Genomic DNA, 18,828 nt, shown 5'->3' with positions numbered 1-18,828 from the left:
GTTATGTGTTGTTGGAAGCCTCTGCTGATCACAGGCTCTGTATGATTGGGACTGAGGCTCCGCAGCTGCAGTGTTGTGTGTTGTCGGAAGCCTCTGCTGACCACAGGCTCCGTATGATTGGGACTGAGGCTCCGCAGCTGCAGTATTATGTGGTGTCAGAAGCCTCTGCTGACCACAGGCTCCGTATGATTGGGACTGTGGCTCCGCAGCTGTAGTGTTATGTGTTGTCGGAAGCCTCTGCTGACCACAGGCTCTGTATAATTGGGACTGGGGCTCCGCAGCTGCAGTGTTATGTGGTGTCGGAAGCCTCTGCTGACCACAGGCTCCGTATGATTGGGACTGAGGCTCCGCAGCTGCAGTGTTATGTGGTATCGGAAGCCTCTGCTGACCACAGGCTCTGTATGATTGGGACTGAGGCTCCGCAGCTGCAGTGTTATGTGGTGTCGGAAGCCTCTGCTGACCACAGGCTCTGTATGATTGGGACTGAGGCTCCGCAGCTGCAGTGCTGTGTGTTGTCGGAAGCCTCTGCTGACCACAGGCTCCGTATGATTGGGACTGAGGCTCCGCAGCTGCAGTGTTATGTGGTGTCAGAAGCCTCTGCTGACCACAGGCTCCGTATGATTGGGACTGAGGCTCCGCAGCTGCAGTGTTATGTGGTGTCGGAAGCCTCTGCTGACCACAGGCTCCGTATGATGTCATTTAACTATATTTTAAAAGGTAAAATGCACTTACTGTACTTGGTTGTATCCAAGGGGTAATCCAGATTCCTGTGTGGGCTGCTGGGTTTCCCCCAGTCTTTAACCCAAAAATGGACTGCCTTGTCAAACAGCCTCCGAGCTGGGATCTGTAGGGATGGTAGCAGGGAACATCAGCTTGAGAACAAATTGAGTGGTTCCTTGGAGCTCCATGGAGCGGGCAGTAGACCCGGGCAGGGGGTCAGGGTTACCCATCTCTGGAGTTCACGTCTAGGCTAGAGGTGTTCAGCTGGTCCCCTAGCAGGCTCCTGGAAGTTTTAGAGGGAAACCTTCCCCCTGGCCAGACAGAACGGCACCTGGGTGGTACCTGGCCCCCCAGGTGGGCTGTGTCTCAGAGGAGTAACCACTCCCCTCTGTCCATAGGGACAATGCTGATGTGCTTAATGCATGCACGTCTCTGGCACTTAAGCTGATTGGTTGGAGACCACAGGGTGGGCTTACCCCCTGTGGTACTGTGTGTTGGAGTAGCATAAAAGGAGGGCTCAGCCCTGTGTAAAGTGGTTCTTCTACTTGTATCTGACAGCTGTGAACATAGTCTGTATGCTGGGCCAACTAGAGATAGCAAAGGGTCCTTTAAGGACTTATTTGAGCAAATAAAACATCTTCTTGCCTCAAGACGACATCTTGTGACTATCAGGAATACTCCAAAACGTAGTCCCATCCTCCGGCTGTACTGGGTAAAGGATCCAGCATCTCCAAGTTCCGCTCTGCCAGCTACCACAGCAGAGGTCTGGTCCGTGACCAGTGGGGAACCAACCAACGCCAGTTGTCGATGCATAAACCCCAGCAGGTAGTACTCAGGTGCCAGCGGTGGGTCCTGAGGAGGTATCCGTGGTTCCAGACACCACTTAGTAGGATTCTGGTGGTGGCAGCATTAACCCTGCCCACTGCATAGTGGGTGGAGTCAATAACAGGCGGTTAATGATGGTAACAGGGAATCCCCTATTGGCCAGGAACCGTGAGACCAGAAACCGCCATCTGTGGACCCGAAGGGCATAGCCAGAGCGTAGGACAGGCGTCCAGTCACAGAAACCTCTAAATAATTCCTTGCAGTTTATATGCTTTAAGGACTCCTCAAACTTACCAAAGTTTGCTTTTCTAAAATTTAAGGACCGAGTCGATCCAACATAATGATCTTTGTTCAAATGTAAATAAAATATGATCATATCACAATGTCTCCCTTATGGTTATGTTAGTAACAATGTCTCCCTTATGGTTATGTTAGTAACAATGTCTCCCTTATGGTTATGTTAGTAACAATGTCTCCCTTATGGTTATGTTAGTAACAATGTCCCCGTTGTTGCTTATCAAGAGATCCAGGATATTGTTATTTCTGGTTGGACTTTCAGTAAATTGATATAAATATTGGTCATTCAGGGCATCCAAAAAACATTCCCCTTAGCGGTACTACCTGATCTATCCTTCCAATTTATTTCTGGGTAGTTAGTCACCCATAATAATAATGTCCTCTAAACTGGCCGCTTTCCCACCTGTAGCAAGAGGTCTTTTTCCTCCTCCGTATTTATGTTGGGTGGATTATAACATGTTCCTGCTATAAGTTTTTTAGCCTCCTTCATAATACCTGTGATTTCTACCCATACCGATTCTACTGACTCCATTGCGCTCTCGTATATATGTCTTCCCTTATGTATGGTTTTAAGGATGGTTTAACATATAAACAGCTTCAACCCTTGTGGCCTGCTTCTGGCCTGCTCTCTGCCTTGTGCACCCCTCCTTGTGTCACCCACCAAGGGACACAGCCCTCCACCACTTACCAAAGGTCGCCCACTTTGCCTTCTTCCTTCTCCCCTAGCTTCACAATAGGGTTGCTTGGAGGATCTGGAGCTACAAACCTCCTGGACCATCAGCATTGAGGTGCTGTTTCTCCGGACGATGCCTCACCTCAAACTTAAATGGTTGCAATCCAAAAACCAACGGGTCACACGAGTGTTCACCTCTTTATTTGTATGCATCCACTGTAAGGGTGCATGGTCTGTGACCAACAAAAACTATTGTCCCAATAAATAATACAAGATCTTAATGACTCAACTGCCAACTTAATGGCCAAGCACTCCTGCTCTACAATTGAGTACTCAGGCTCTCTGGGCAACAACTTATGTCTAAGGTAGAGGATGGGCTTCTCCTCTAAATCTACGTCTTGGGAAAGGACTGATCATAATCCTGACTATAACACAAATTGTTTTCTACAGTCAGGAGCTTGCAAGACAGGCTTGGTACACAGAGCTCTTCTTAAATCCGGCCAAGCAGTTTCCACTGGTCTGTATTATGGTATTTTATGTGGGGGGTGTTTTTAAAGACATTTCATTAGTGGAGACACTCCAGTGGCTAAATCTGGAATGAACCTACGATAAAATCCCGCCATGCCAAGAAATGTCCTGAGTTGTGACTTACATTTAGGATTAGACCAGGTGAGGACTGCTGCTACCTTACTAGGCTGAGGTTTAACCTGTCCTCTGCCCACAATGTACCCCAAATATTTAACCTCAATCATACCAATGGCACATTTCTCAGGGTTGGCGGTAAACCTGTGTGTCCGTAGAGACTATAAGACATCTTCTACCTGTGGTAGGTGCGACCCCCAGTCAGTGCTGAAAATAACAATGTCCTGTAAATATGCAGCCGTATATTCCCTGTGGGGCCGCAGCAATGTATTAATGTATTCATCACTCTCTGGAAGGTTGCTGGGGCCCCATGTAAACCAAATGGGAGCAATTTATACTGGAATAAGCCCCCCCCCCACAGGGCTCCCGACGAAGAGACATTCTGTCTCGAAACATGTTGACTCAGATTTGAGTGTGCATATACTGGAGGACTACAACCAGGGTCAGGTGAGTGTCTATGTCCGTGGTTCCCAACCCTGGTCCTCAAGTACCCCCAAACAGTGCACGTTTTGCAGGTCTCCACACAGAATCACAAGTGCTATAATTAGCTCCACCTGTGGATCTTTTCAAATGTGCCTGAATAATGAGTGCACCTGCTGGGTGAGATGGAAAACGTGCACTGTTGGGGCTACTTGAGGACCAGGGTTGGGAACCACTGGTCTATGTGATAGTCCACTACCATCTGGGTCCGGAATACCATTTGGGGGTGTTTGACTCCACGTTACCATCATCTGATTCCGCACTGTGGTTCAAGCAGTTTTATTCTGGACGAATATTTTAAATTCCATTTTTACTATTGTGTGTACCAATAAAAATCGTTTTTTGGAGAAATAATAGATAAAGAAACCTTTATGAGCGTCACACAGTGGAATACATCGTGAGTACGGGTGCATCACCCAGTAGAAAGATACCTTGATATATTGGTTTATCCACTTTTTATAGTGAGTTGGGTACGCGATTATACCGCCCAAAAGATCTGTCAAATATATTCCAGCCTTCAGAAGGAAAGGATATAACCTATTGTGTGTGTGTGTGTGTGTGTGTGTGTGTATATGTAATATATATATATATATATATATATATATATATATGTGTATATGTAATATATATATATATATATATATATATATATATATATATATATATATATATATATATATATATATATTCTTTTCCATATATTCCGAAACACATCTGAGGGGACAAGGAAGATTTAGGAAAAGTGTAACACAAGGAGAAGGAGTTATCATCCCTACCATTAAGGGAAGTATTTCTCCACATATTTTATTTTCCCATCTTCTTCAAATCTGATATACAGATGGGGCAGGCCTCTTTGCTGGCGAATCGCCAGAACGTCACCGCCAGCAGCCTGCCTCACCATCTGACTGAGACGCGCGTGCGTCTCAATCTCAGTCGTCGGGGTGACGGGAACCCTGTCCGTCTCCGCTTCATGGGAGATGGTGGTTGGGGGGGGGGGGGGGTGCGGGCAGGTGGCGGGGACCCCGGGTGACCGCCAACAAGCCGGCGGTGACCCGGGGAAAGCGCTGGAAGCACCGTCGGAAGGGGACGCACGCCTCTCGTGTGCGCACGTCCCCTTCTCGCTATAGAGATGGCGCTGGCGGGGGATGGCGGCTGGCGTCGCCATCGCCATCCCCTGCAAAGATGGGACCTGCCCCATCTGTATGCCCACACAGTATGAAGAGCGCCTAAAACCTGAGTCCCATTTGTATATCGTGGAGGAACCATGTCAGCAGTGAAAATGGGGAGCTCACTGTCAGTATCCACCAGTGCCCAGATCTCCTGGCCTTCCAACTGCACCAGCACCCGGAACAGGGAGGACTCTGCTTGGGATACACCTGCAGCCCCCATGCTGACCAACGGCTGAGCTATGCTTCCCGTACTGCAATTTATCAGCTGTCCCTGTTTCAAGCAGTCCCGCCACACATGACCAGCATAGCCACAAATAAGTAACCTCTAGGACTAAGTTCTGGGCTTCGGTATTGGCACGTATCCTGACCTGGCTTTATTCAGCTTTTCCAGCATCAAGTGCCGCATAATCAACATGCCAACTCCTCAAATGTCTGGGGGTCAGCCTGAAGGGCCCACTGCTGCACCAGTGCGACTATCTCCACAATCCTCACTGCAGAGTTTTTATCCGGCTGCAACTATGCACTAACCAGCTGGGCTAGATTGGCCAGCTGAATCCTTGGAGGCTCAGAGCCCTCCAGCCACCAGACATGGAACGCCTGGGCTTTGCTAGACCTGTCACTCCAATCCTTACCAGTATCGCCTTCTTCAGGCTAGGATAGGAGCAGGCCTCAGCCACAGTCATATCCACATACATTGCTGTGCCTCCCCTGTTAAACAGGGAGCCGGCCGGTCAGACCTTTCCTGTGCAGGCCATCCCAACCGCATGGCCATGCCCTCAAATGTGCAAAGGAATGCCTCTATATCATCGGCTGGGGTGAGCCTCAGCAGCCTTTCACGTTCTGGCCCACTTTTTTTAGTAACTTTAGCCCCTCACGCAACATCTGAATCTGAGTTTGATATTGAGCAGCCAGATCCTGTTGCCCTGCTCTTCCCCTTTAAGGGCGAACCTAGGAGGTTTCACATAATGTGCCAGACTTGTCACACAGACCGAGCCCACAGCCGCCTGGATAACACTGTTCCTGCTGTAATATAAGTGTTCTGCTCACATTCTCCACCAATTGTCACAAGGATCAGACACATTGGGAAGCAGATGAAGACTTTGGTGTTTATTTAGATGGTCAGGTCACAGAATCTCAGGTTCCACAATATGCAGTCAGTATTACAGGCACTCTCTACACTACAATAACCCACACACCCCCAGCATATCACCTGGACATCTATTTCAGCATCAAGAGCAAGGTAACTCTGCCCTGGAAACCCAAATATCAGGAAATCCTAGGTGCTGCTGATTGCACCTGGGATTCTGCTACTGCTCCAAAGCCTGGTCTGGATCCTCCACATTACTCTCAGGAGGGGAGATGCCGTCTTTGTCACTGTATATAATCTGCGCACCTCACTCTGCAAATTATTATTTTTTTGCTTGATTTGTTTGGGGGAATGGGGGTGGGATGGAATGGGGGTGGGATGGGGGCCCTTTCTATCTGGTAAGTCCTGGGCCCCACAATTTCTAGTGGCAGCTCTGCCTATAACATCTCTGTATCCCCTCTCCAGATCCCCCAATAATGGGCAAACTGACGGAGATTGGGGCCTTGGTGCAGAGGATTCTGTCTGATCAAGTCACAGGTACGAGAATAGAGGTGACCCCAAGTGTTGAGGGGCCCAGTAAAAGCTTTATGTACTGTAGATATTTATATGGATTTGGCTTCTAACTTTACATCTACAGGGTAACGTGCCGGACTCCCGCACCAGAGCCTACATCCCGCCGGCTGGCACACACACACACCGGAGCCTACATCCCGCCGGCTGGCACACGCACACACCGGAGCCTACATCCCGCCGGCTGGCACACGCACACACCGGAGCCTACATCCTGCCGGCTGGCACACACACCGGAGCCTACATCCCGCCGTCTGGCACACACACACACCGGAGCCTACATCCCACCGGCTGGCACACACACACACCGGAGCCTACATCCCGCCGGCTGGCACATACACACACCGGAGCCTACATCCCACCGGCTGGCACATACACACACCGGAGCCTACATCCCTCCGGCTGGCACATACACACACCGGAGCCTACATCCCGCCGGCTGGCACATACACACACCGGAGCATACATCCCGCCGGCTGGCACATACACACACCGGAGCCTACATCCCGCCGGCTGGCACATACACACACCGGAGCCTACATCCCGCCATCTGGCACATACACACACCGGAGCCTACATCCCGCCGGCTGGCACATACACACACCGGAGCCTACATCCCGCCGGCTGGCACACGCACACACCGGAGCCTACATCCCGCCGGCTGGCACACGCACACACCGGAGCCTACATCCTGCCGGCTGGCACACACACCGGAGCCTACATCCCGCCGTCTGGCACACACACACACCGGAGCCTACATCCCACCGGCTGGCACACACACACACCGGAGCCTACATCCTGCCGGCTGGCACACACACCGGAGCCTACATCCCGCCGGCTGGCACACACACACACCGGAGCCTACATCCCGCCGGCTGGCACATACACACACCAGAGCATACATCCCGCCGGCTGGCACATACACCAGAGCCTACATCCCGCCGGCTGGCACATACACACACCGGAGCCTACATCCCGCCGGCTGGCACATACACACACCAGAGCATACATCCCGCCGGCTGGCACATACACACACCGGAGCCTACATCCCGCCGGCTGGCACACGCACACACCGGAGCCTACATCCCGCCGGCTGGCACACGCACACACCGGAGCCTACATCCTGCCGGCTGGCACACACACCGGAGCCTACATCCCGCCGTCTGGCACACACACACACCGAAGCCTACATCCCACCGGCTGGCACACACACACACCGGAGCCTACATCCTGCCGGCTGGCACATACACACACCGGAGCCTACATCCCGCCGGCTGGCACATACACACACCGGAGCCTACATCCCGCCGGCTGGCACACGCACACACCGGAGCCTACATCCCGCCGGCTGGCACACGCACACACCGGAGCCGACATCCCGCCGGCTGGCACACGCACACACCGGAGCCTACATCCCGCCGGCTGGCACACGCACACATCGGAGCCTACATCCTGCCGGCTGGCACACACACCGGAGCCTACATCCCGCCGTCTGGCACACACACACACCGGAGCCTACATCCCACCGGCTGGCACACACACACACCGGAGCCTACATCCTGCCGGCTGGCACATACACACACCGGAGCCTACATCCCGCCGGCTGGCACATACACACACCGGAGCCTACATCCCTCCGGCTGGCACATACACACACCGGAGCCTACATCCCGCCGGCTGGCACATACACACACCGGAGCATACATCCCGCCGGCTGGCACATACACACACCGGAGCCTACATCCCGCCGGCTGGCACATACACACACCGGAGCCTACATCCCGCCATCTGGCACATACACACACCGGAGCCTACATCCCGCCGGCTGGCACATACACACACCGGAGCCTACATCCCGCCGGCTGGCACACGCACACACCGGAGCCTACATCCCGCCGGCTGGCACACGCACTCACCGGAGCCTACATCCTGCCGGCTGGCACACACACCGGAGCCTACATCCCGCCGTCTGGCACACACACACACCGGAGCCTACATCCCACCGGCTGGCACACACACACACCGGAGCCTACATCCTGCCGGCTGGCACACACACCGGAGCCTACATCCCGCCGGCTGGCACACACACACACCGGAGCCTACATCCCGCCGGCTGGCACATACACACACCAGAGCATACATCCCGCCGGCTGGCACATACACCAGAGCCTACATCCCGCCGGCTGGCACATACACACACCGGAGCCTACATCCCGCCGGCTGGCACATACACACACCAGAGCATACATCCCGCCGGCTGGCACATACACACACCGGAGCCTACATCCCGCCGGCTGGCAAATGCACACACCGGAGCCTACATCCCGCCGGCTGGCTGGCACACACACACCGGATCCTACATCCCGCCGGCTGGCACATACACACACCAGAGCCTACATCCCGCCGGCTGGCACATACACACACCAGAGCCTACATCCCGCCGGCTGGCACATACACCAGAGCCTACATCCCGCCGGCTGGCACACACACACACCGGAGCCTACATCCCGCCGGCTGGCACACACACACACCAGAGCCTACATCCCGCCGGCTGGCACATACACACACCAGAGCCTACATCCCGCCGGCTGGCACATACACCAGAGCCTACATCCCGCCGGCTGGCACATACACACACCGGAGCCTACATCCCGCCGGCTGGCACATACACACACCAGAGCATACATCCCGCCGGCTGGCACATACACACACCGGAGCCTACATCCCGCCGGCTGGCAAATGCACACACCGGAGCCTACATCCCGCCGGCTGGCACACACACCGGAGCCTACATCCCGCCGGCTGGCACACACACACACCGGAGCCTACATCCTGCCGGCTGGCACACACACCGGAGCCTACATCCCGCCGGCTGGCACACACACACACACCGGAGCCTACATCCCGCCGGCTGGCACACACACACACACACACCGGAGCCTACATCCCGCCGGCTGGCATATACACACACCAGAGCATACATCCCGCCGGCTGGCACATACACACACCAGAGCCTACATCCCGCCGGCTGGCACATACACACACCGGAGCCTACATCCCGCCGGCTGGCACACGCACACACCGGAGCCTACATCCCGCCGGCTGGCACACACACCGGAGCCTACATACCGCCGGCTGGCACACACACCGGAGCCTACATCCCGCCGGCTGGCACACGCACACACCGGAGCCTACATCCTGCCGGCTGGCACACACCGGAGCCTACATCTCGCCGGCTGGCACACACACACACCGAAGCCTACATCCCGCCGGCTGGCACATATCAGAATGTAGTGGGCTCCTATTACAGTCTGATCTTCTCCTTGTACTTAGGGCATTATTCTGGTTGATTCGTTCGCATGCAAATTTGCATCCTTGTGAGTCAACCAGATCCCATCTTGCGAATGGTGGTACGCTGCCCACCATTTGTACAGCATGAGAATGGTGGTACGCTGCCCACCATTTGTACAGCGTGGGAATGGTGGTACGCTGCCCACCATTTGTATAGCGTTGGAATGGTAGTACGCTGCCCACCATTTGTACAGCGTGCGGATGGTGGTACGCTGCCCAGCATTTGTACAGCATGCGAATGGTGGTACGCTGCCCACCATTTGTACAGCATGGGAATGTGGTACGCTGCCCACCATTTGTACAGCATGCGGATGGAGGTACGCTGCCCAGCATTTGTACAGCATGCGGATGGTGGTACGCTGCCCACCATTTGTACAGCGTGGGAATGGTGGTACGCTGCCCACCATTTGTATAGCGTTGGAATGGTAGTACGCTGCCCACCATTTGTACAGCGTGCGGATGGTGGTACGCTGCCCAGCATTTGTACAGCATGCGAATGGTGGTACGCTGCCCACCATTTGTACAGCATGTGGATGGAGGTACGCTGCCCAGCATTTGTACAGCATGCGGATGGTGGTACGCTGCCCACCATTTGTACAGCGTGCGGATGGTGGTACGCTGCCCACCATTAGTACAGTGTGCAGATGGTGGTACGCTGCCCACCATTTGTACAGCATGCGGATGGTGGTACGCTGCCCACCATTTGTACAGCATGTGGATGGTGGTACGCTGCCCACCATTAGTACAGCATGCGGATGGTGGTACGCTGCTCACCATTTGTACAGCATGCGGATGGTGGTACGCTGCCCACCATTTGTACAGCATGCGGATGGTGGTACGCTGCCCACCATTTGTACAGCATGCGGATGGTGGTACGCTGCCCACCATTTGTACAGCATGCGGATGGTGGTACGCTGCCCAGCATTTGTACAGCGTGGGAATGGTGGTACGCTGCCCACCATTTGTACAGTGTGGGAATGGATCAGAGCAGCCTTACATCTGTGGGCACATTCGGAGGGAAGCGGGCGGGCAGCGGACATCTGGTCATGCCAGCTGGCTGCACCCCCACACCCGCGGCATCGGCCCTTTAGCATGAGCCCAGCATATTTGCCCATCATTCTTCTGGGAACGCCTATGAAATGCTGGGCATCTCCATATGCTAATGAACCACCCCATGCCCCCCCACCCTCCGCTGTCCGCACGCACCAAGCGGACAGTTTATTTGCCATGGCCACACGTACCCAGCGCATGCACAACGAGAAAACATCGGCCCGTGAGAACGCACGCGGCCATAGGAACAGACCTGAATGAGGCCCCCAGTCTGCGAGGTTCTGATGATCCCTTTAGTGGAGGGACGTCCCCGGTACTCTCAGCTGTAATTACCTGCGCAGCCATATCTACTGTGGTATTACGGTGCCAGGCAGTAATATGGCCCCAGTCCGGGTGGCGGGTGGTTGGCATATGGGTAATAGGACTGTAATGAGAGATAGTGATCGGTGACTTGGCGGGTGAGAAAGCGCTGGCGCTGCGTGTTCTATGTCTGTGGGTGACCTCTGCTCTCCCCATCCCAGGCTCACTTCAGAGCGACATTCAGAGGATCTTAGACGCTGTTGGAACATTGAGAGAAGAGATCCACAAAGAAAATGGTGAGTCTCTGCTATTCCAGGCCCCGGGACACTTACCCACCAGGCCTGTACCCCAACTGCTGTTCCCAGGCTGAGCACCTATCACCATGGGCGTGGCTATAGTCGGTACATTGGATGCCATTGCTATGGGGCTCAGAGGATCAGGGGACCATGGGCCTAGGATAAGTACTTGGATTTGACCCATTGCTCAGCCTGAATGGGGAGAAATTCCATGTGTCTAGTGGATATCATACTGGTAAGAGAGCACCTTAATGTGGCATAATCTGAGCTATGGGGGTGATTCAGCCCCATCCCCGACAGTTGGGGTCGCCAGTCGCCAGTCTGTATGCACAGGTCTGAATGAGTCCCTTAGGTTCTTTAGTGTGGCATAACCATAAGGTCAATTATACCAAACCACAAGGTAAACGAGGCCAAGCTTGTAGTCTACCGCAATCCGCAGTTTCCCTCCGATACTATGGGGATTTTCCCAATAGAAGTGAATGACCAGTGCTCGTGGGACGGCTCAGTGGAGCTCAGCCAATCAGGAGAGTGCTACGATATGGTGCTCCCTGATTTGCTGATAGTCCTCCATATGAAGAAGGTGTGTTCCTTTATGTAGAAACCTTACCTACAACCATGTGTAAAGGAAATGGCTTCATGGATAGGGGACGATAACACTGAGACTGTGTGGGCAGTGGTAACAACCAACACATTGCTAGTAGGGGAAGGCTACAAACCACCTGACATAAGAAAGGATGAGGCACTATCGTAACAGCAAATCAATAAGTCAGCGGAACTGGGGAAGGTACTCATTTTGGGGGATTTTATCTATCCAGACGTTGATGGGACAAATGAAACTAGAACTTCACCGAAAAGTGGGGGATTGCTGCACTTACTGAAGGACCAGTACCACAATCAGTAGAAACACTGACCCACAATGGGGCCATATTGGACTTATGGTGCCCATACACGGTCCGTTAAACGTATCCGTTTGGGTCTTAATTAGCATGCATCGTATCGGATCGCATGCCTAGTGCATGCAATGCGATCCGATACGATGTTTAGCTAGTACAAAAAGTATGTGCAGCACATACTTTTTGTACCGTACTATGTGATGCGCGGGAGCGCGCATCGCATAGTACAAAACGGACGGTCCGGGAACGGACCGTCTATGGGTACCTTAAGTACTGACAAATCATGTGGATTTAGGACCTTATTCTGGTCACATGCAAGGATGCAAATTTCACAGCCTTGCCTGTGGATTAGACGGCGCCCGCTGCCCACACTACCGGCCGCACCCCTCACACGTGGAATATCTCCTCATGTATGCGGATGGATGTTTTGCAGATACATCCATGCTTGTGTGTGGGGACAGAATCATTTGATGGTCGCCGCGGCAGTGCGAATGGCGGCACGGAGCTCCCGCATAAGATCGCAGGAGGTCGGAGGTCAGGAACGGAGGCGGGGGGCGTGACAGGAGGGGGGAGTCGGGACTGGCTGCTACCCTTGAATGGCGAGTATTGTTGGGGAATGACAAACCTTCCCTGGTAGGTTTGTCCTGCCCCAGCAAATCCCACCACTCAACGTATTAATATAGATTTCACTACAAGAGGCAAAGTCATAAATCACCCAGGCCAGATAGGATTCATCCCATGGTTCTAATGGAGCCAAGTGTAGCAAACCCTCTTTATTACATGTTTGATATCTCATTTTGGTACGGTGCCTAAGGATTGGAGAATAGCTGAGGTAGTATTGTTAAAAAATCTTTTAACATTGAAGCCTATGTAAAAATCGGGGGCATCGCGTCGGGACCTATGTTAATGGTCCCGACCGACGCGATGCCCCCGATATTTTACCTTTCCCGACACGATTTCAATGTTAAAATATTTTTTAACATTGAAGCCTATGGGGAAATCGCGGGCATCGCGTCGGTCGCGTCGGGACCATTGTTAACGGTCCCGACCGACGCGATGCCCCTGATATTTTATCCTAGCCGGCCAAATGGACCTGATTTCAAAGGAAATCGGGTCCATCTTATGGATCGTGTACCTTAACTAAAGGTACACGATCCATAAGATTGTGGCCGTGCTAGGAAACAAGTACCGAATTATGTATATACAATCCTATTAGTTTAGTCGACACTGTTTTGACACGTGTCGACTATTATTCTAAAACATAAAATTTAGTCATAAATATCAGATTCATTTCTAATGTGTATGAATATTTGGAACCTCTGCCGTTGCCCGTCTTGCGGAACTGTATTCTCATAGATATTAATCTGATATTTTATGACTAAATTTTATGTTTTAGAATAATAGTCGACATGTGTCAAAACAGTGTTGCATGTTGACTAAACTAATAGGATTGTATATACATAATTCTTTTGAGCAGTCTGCATGGAATTTTGTCTATATATAATATGCTTGTTCTTTGTATACATTCTAGAACTTTTCCAGTATGTGTTTAGCGATGTATCCAATTTACTGTTACATTGTGGTTCAGAATGACCATCTGGGTCATCAACACTGTGATCTGCTGTTGTTGGCTGTTAAAATATATATAGTCTTATCCTTTAAAATGTATATATTTTAAATCTCATAAATACACTTACAGTATATGTCAATTACGTTTTAATTTAAAGTAAGTTTGTTTCCCAAAGATATTACTTTTTCCCTTGTAGAACGACATAGTTGTTTGGTTTTATACCATCTGCGGCAGCTTAAACTAATTACTAGCGCCGCTGCCCTTAGCACTAGTATAGAGCACCTTTCCCAGTGTTCTGATTGGATGGTCAGTTTGTTACATATCCTGAGCTGCCAGTCACAGGCCACGCCCTCTGATGAAGTTTTACTACGAAACGCGTTAGGGCAGGGCCTGTGACGTCCGCTGTGTGTGTACCCGGCTCCCCTGCACGCCTCTGTTCCTACGGCTTCCAGCGACGCGCTGACCTCACCCACGGTGTTCCCAGCGGGTGATCCTGGTTGGCGATAGTGCTCCGGTCGGCTGGTAGGAGTTTGCCGGGTCGTGTTGTATATACAAAAGCCTTGTGGTACCCAGCCCACAGCGTTCTCTTTTATGGTACAAGCAATTGGTTGCCCTATCTTGGAAGTGGGTTTATTGTCATTTTATTAAAATTGTCATTTATGCACTATGGAGCGCCCCTCCTGTCCTCTTTTTTGACATTATATATATATATATATATATATATATATATATATATATATATATATATATATATATATATATATATAATTGCAGGAGGTGCGGCACTCAGATATAGAAGAAATAAATACGCTGTACAAGCGAGAGTTTTATCAACGTTTCAATCGTTTAAGATTTTCGTCCGGATAAAGATACATGAACAGTGAGTTTACCTTATACCCCCATCACACCCACGTGCACAAAAGACTCTGTCAGCGCGAGCCATCCGATGCCCTGGCGCTGAGGCATGACGTCATCGTGTAGATACACGGCGCACGTCAATTAGTGACATCTAAAACAAGAATTTTACAACAATAGGTTACAATGTGTTATAAACAACCGCTCGCCAAATCATGCTGCTGTAAACATGTGTCAGTGTTTTCTAGTGCCCGTATTTTAAAGTCATAACTGTCAACATTGGAAGTGTCGACATAAGCCTATTTTTGACATGGTCATAACTGGACATAGTAATCAACATGCTAATTGGGGGTAGTTTACATATATGCAGAATATTACATTAGTGGCAGAGCAGTTAGAACAAGGAGTAATGCCAGCCACTAATGTAATATTCTGCATATATGTAAACTACTAAACTGAGTGGAGCCGGTGGAGTTTTTCCTCCTAATCCTGTGACATCAGTTTTAACAACCCAACTGCGGATATTGTTACCCAGGCTATAACAGGGCATCACGTCCACCTCATTTAAATGAAGCTGGGGATCAGTTTTGACAATGGGCCACTGTCTTTTAGTAATAGCATTTATTTTATTACTCTGTGTATTAAAATGATTAACCCAAGGGAAGTTCTTCCCCCTAACTTGCTTGTTAGTTTTTTTCAACAACTGCTCCCTGGGTACAGCTAATGCTTTTTCACTTGCTTCTAAAAGGGGACCTTTTTATACCCTTTCTGTAAGAAACTGTTCAACATGCGGTCATTATGATAGCTAGCCTGCACAACATCGCTGCAAATGCGTTTATGCGGTCATATGATAGCTAGCCTGCTCATCATCGCTGCAATGGCGTTTATGCGGTCATATGATAGCTAGCCTGCTCAACATCGCTGCAAATGCGTTTATGCGGTCATATGATAGCTAGCCTGCTCAACATCACTGCAAATGCGTTTATACGGTCATATGATAGCTAGCCTGCTCGACATCGCTGCAAATGTGTTTATGCGGTCATATGATAGCTAGCCTGCACAACATCGCTGCAAATGCGTTTATGCGGTCATATGATAGCTAGCCTGCTCGACATCGCTGCAAATGCGTGTATGCGGTCATATGATAGCTAGCCTGCTCAACATCGCTGCAAATGCGTTTATGCTGTCATATGATAGCTAGCCTGCACAACATCGCTGCAAATGCGTTTATGCGGTCATATGATAGCTAGCCTCCTCAACATCGCTGCAAATGCGTTTAGCCCTATTGAACTGTGAATAAGGTAACCCATATTTGCAGGGCCGCCACTAGTATTGTTGGGGCCCGGGACTGACCTTGTGTACCCCCCCCCCCCTGCGCGTGCCGGCACCCCCCCTTGCACGCACGACAACCCCCCCCCATTGCTATTACTTACCAGCGGTAACGGCAGGTGGCAGCGCAGCAATTCATCTTCTCACTCCGGTTGTCGGGACTCGGGGCGCGGATCATCACTCACTGCACAGTGCAGCCTGCAAAGCGCCGAGCCCCTCTGTGTCCTAGGCTCGGCACTCTGCACTGTGTATTGTGTGTGCCTGGCTGCAGGCGTCGGGTGGGGAAATGCATTGTGTGGGTGCGGGGGGTGGTGCCGTGCCACTATGGGCAGCTGCCCGGGCCCCTCCAGAGGCCGGGGCCCAGGACAGCTGTACCCCTGGCACCCACCTGTCGGCGACGTGCATATTTGAGTGACTTGGGGTGAAAGCTACCTGCATGTAAGATAGTATTCCTATCTGTGGGCTTACTATACAGGGTAGTTCTAATACCATTTCCATCAAGAGACACCTGCTCATCCAAAAAGTTAACCATAAGTGGATCAATGTTAAAACTTAATGGGGCTCTCAGTGTTATTGTGATCATTAATGACCTGCACAAAAGCTTATTTCGACCCAGACCAGATACACAGGTTGTCTATATACCTGGTGTCACGGACCCACCGGTCGCCTGCTCCGATACGTCAATCTGAGCAGCACCGGCCGTGACTGGGGTTCACTCAGGACACTCGGGTCCTTTCCTTGAGGTACACTGCCACCAGCCAAAACCTGATTTTAGCGCCTGAAACTGCGCAAGGGGCGGCTTGGCTCGCCCCTGACCACACAATACAAGATAACAATGGTAACGTTTTTCAGCCGTTCTCTTCCGAGGCTAATGAGTCTTAGGAACACAGAACCAGAACTGGGAATATGTATTATTTATTCCTAGAAATACTACAGAGCTTTAAACAAAATGCTTACAAGACATTACAATGATTTTAAAAGTACACACAAGTTTTGAATGCAATTTCAAAAATAAAAAGGGAAAAAAGACAGAACCGTATCTTACAATCCTGAAGTGGGGGGGTCCTCCACAAGAAATCTCTCGTCGCCTACAGCCTGTTTCGCTAGACCCCCAGGTAGTGACACTGACTATCCCAAGGTACAGAGGTTTTATCTGCAGCCTCCCTCATCCCTCCCACCCTTGGGATTTTTAACCATTCCCTTGCTGAGCCTAGTGAAGGTCCCTAGCTCTTTCCCATAAAGAATTTGTCCCTGCTTTGAAGTAGATCTTATACATTCCTCAAGTGATAAGAGGTCATTTAGTGCAGGGCCAGAGCCACTTTGGCCGGTTGGCTGGACACTATAGCTCTCCCCCCCAATCTGGTTTATGAGGGGTCTCAGATCTTATCTTACATCCTAACTCCAGAGGAGTCCACAGATGGCTACACTCCCTGGGTCACCAATAGTCCACACACATAATACATGACATGTTCTGATCTCCCACATAATAATCACAGGCGGCATGATTTTACCAAACATACCAGACATACATTGATTGAACAGATAATCATAACAGGAGGCATACGTTAATTTGATTGATCACCTGATCTGATCGTTACACCTCCCCCTTTTAAAATGGCGCACAGAGGCGGTGACCCACGTCACCGTCTCATCAGTGCGCTATTAACTATATCACCTGGACAGGTAGCAGTGGTCTCTGTGCTGAGACAGACTGCCACTGATTCTGCGGGATCTGTACTAACACGTCACGATACTTGACGTCTGTCATGGCACCACCTGACGCCATAGCCGTGGCTAGGGTGGGCAATGGGCATAGTCCCTGTCCCTCTCGCAGGAGATGGCAAACTAAAAGCACACAGGTGTCCTCGAACCCATAGGCTGTGAGCACACTGATATAGTGGGAGCTGTGTCCATCCCGGCTGATATTGACACAGCCCACCACAGCTGTGCGTCGTACTCCTGGGCACGGATTCTCCCCTGCAGCTGGCAGTTTGGCCTTACTCACTGAGATCAGTACCAGACCATTCCTCCACACCCCAAACGGCCATCCCCCTGGGACTCGTAACTCGGCACGTTTAACTGTACCACAGGTGTGGGGCATTCTCCCAGTACTATATACAGACTTAAACATGTCTTCCCAGCACCTCTCCTGAGCTGACTGACCCCCCCTCCCCTTCACTGGGGGGAAGGTCCACTCACTCAACACCTCACACCTCATCCTTTTGTGAGGAGATTCGCCCTCTGTGTCTGTGTGTGTGAATTGTGAAGGGGGGCACGTTTCTGCAAGGGGGAATACCAGCAGGTCATTGTCCCCTGTCTTGGGAACATCCCAGCTCAGCTTTTCTGAGGTTAATGGAGCTGAGTTTACCTGTGCTTCACGGGCCCTCCCACCCTTCTGGTTACACACAGCAGCTTCCCTACTAGCCACTGGCTCTATTCCTGAAACAACCCTCTCACTGCACCCAGGTGTATCTTTCCCACTTCCCAGGTATGGGGCAGCCTGTGCAGGGTTGATTCTCAGTTCTGCGTGGAAAGCCAAGCTTTCCATGGCAGTCCAGGACACCTTCCTGAGCCTGACCTTCCCTCCCAGACCCGCAGGTTCTGTGCCTGGGGTGGTGCCACTGAGGTTCTCAGGAGAGGCATCCGTTATCCAGTGATGCTGGAAAAATGCACTCTCTGGAGAGTTCTCGGTGTCTGGAGGGAACCCCTGCGGTGTTCCTG

General features: G+C 51.4%; 1 protein-coding gene across 1 annotated transcript in view; it reads left to right on the top strand.

Annotated features, from left to right (window-relative positions):
* The window catches only part of LOC146076066 (C-type lectin domain family 10 member A-like), a 97,571-nt gene that overhangs the window by 28,660 nt on the left and 50,083 nt on the right, over positions 1-18,828 (top strand). The window contains exons 6-7 of the mRNA XM_083185895.1: positions 6,359-6,430; positions 11,386-11,460. Of these exons, the coding sequence (XP_083042021.1) occupies positions 6,359-6,430; positions 11,386-11,460 (147 nt within the window). The remainder of the gene's footprint in view (positions 1-6,358; positions 6,431-11,385; positions 11,461-18,828) is intronic.

The sequence above is a fragment of the Crinia signifera genome, chromosome 4 (genome assembly GCF_055691185.1).
Source record: "Crinia signifera chromosome 4, ASM5569118v1, whole genome shotgun sequence".
NCBI classification, from domain to species: Eukaryota; Metazoa; Chordata; class Amphibia; order Anura; family Myobatrachidae; genus Crinia; species Crinia signifera.
Note: the sequence above shows the minus strand (reverse complement) of the source record. Positions and strands in the feature narration are given on the sequence as shown.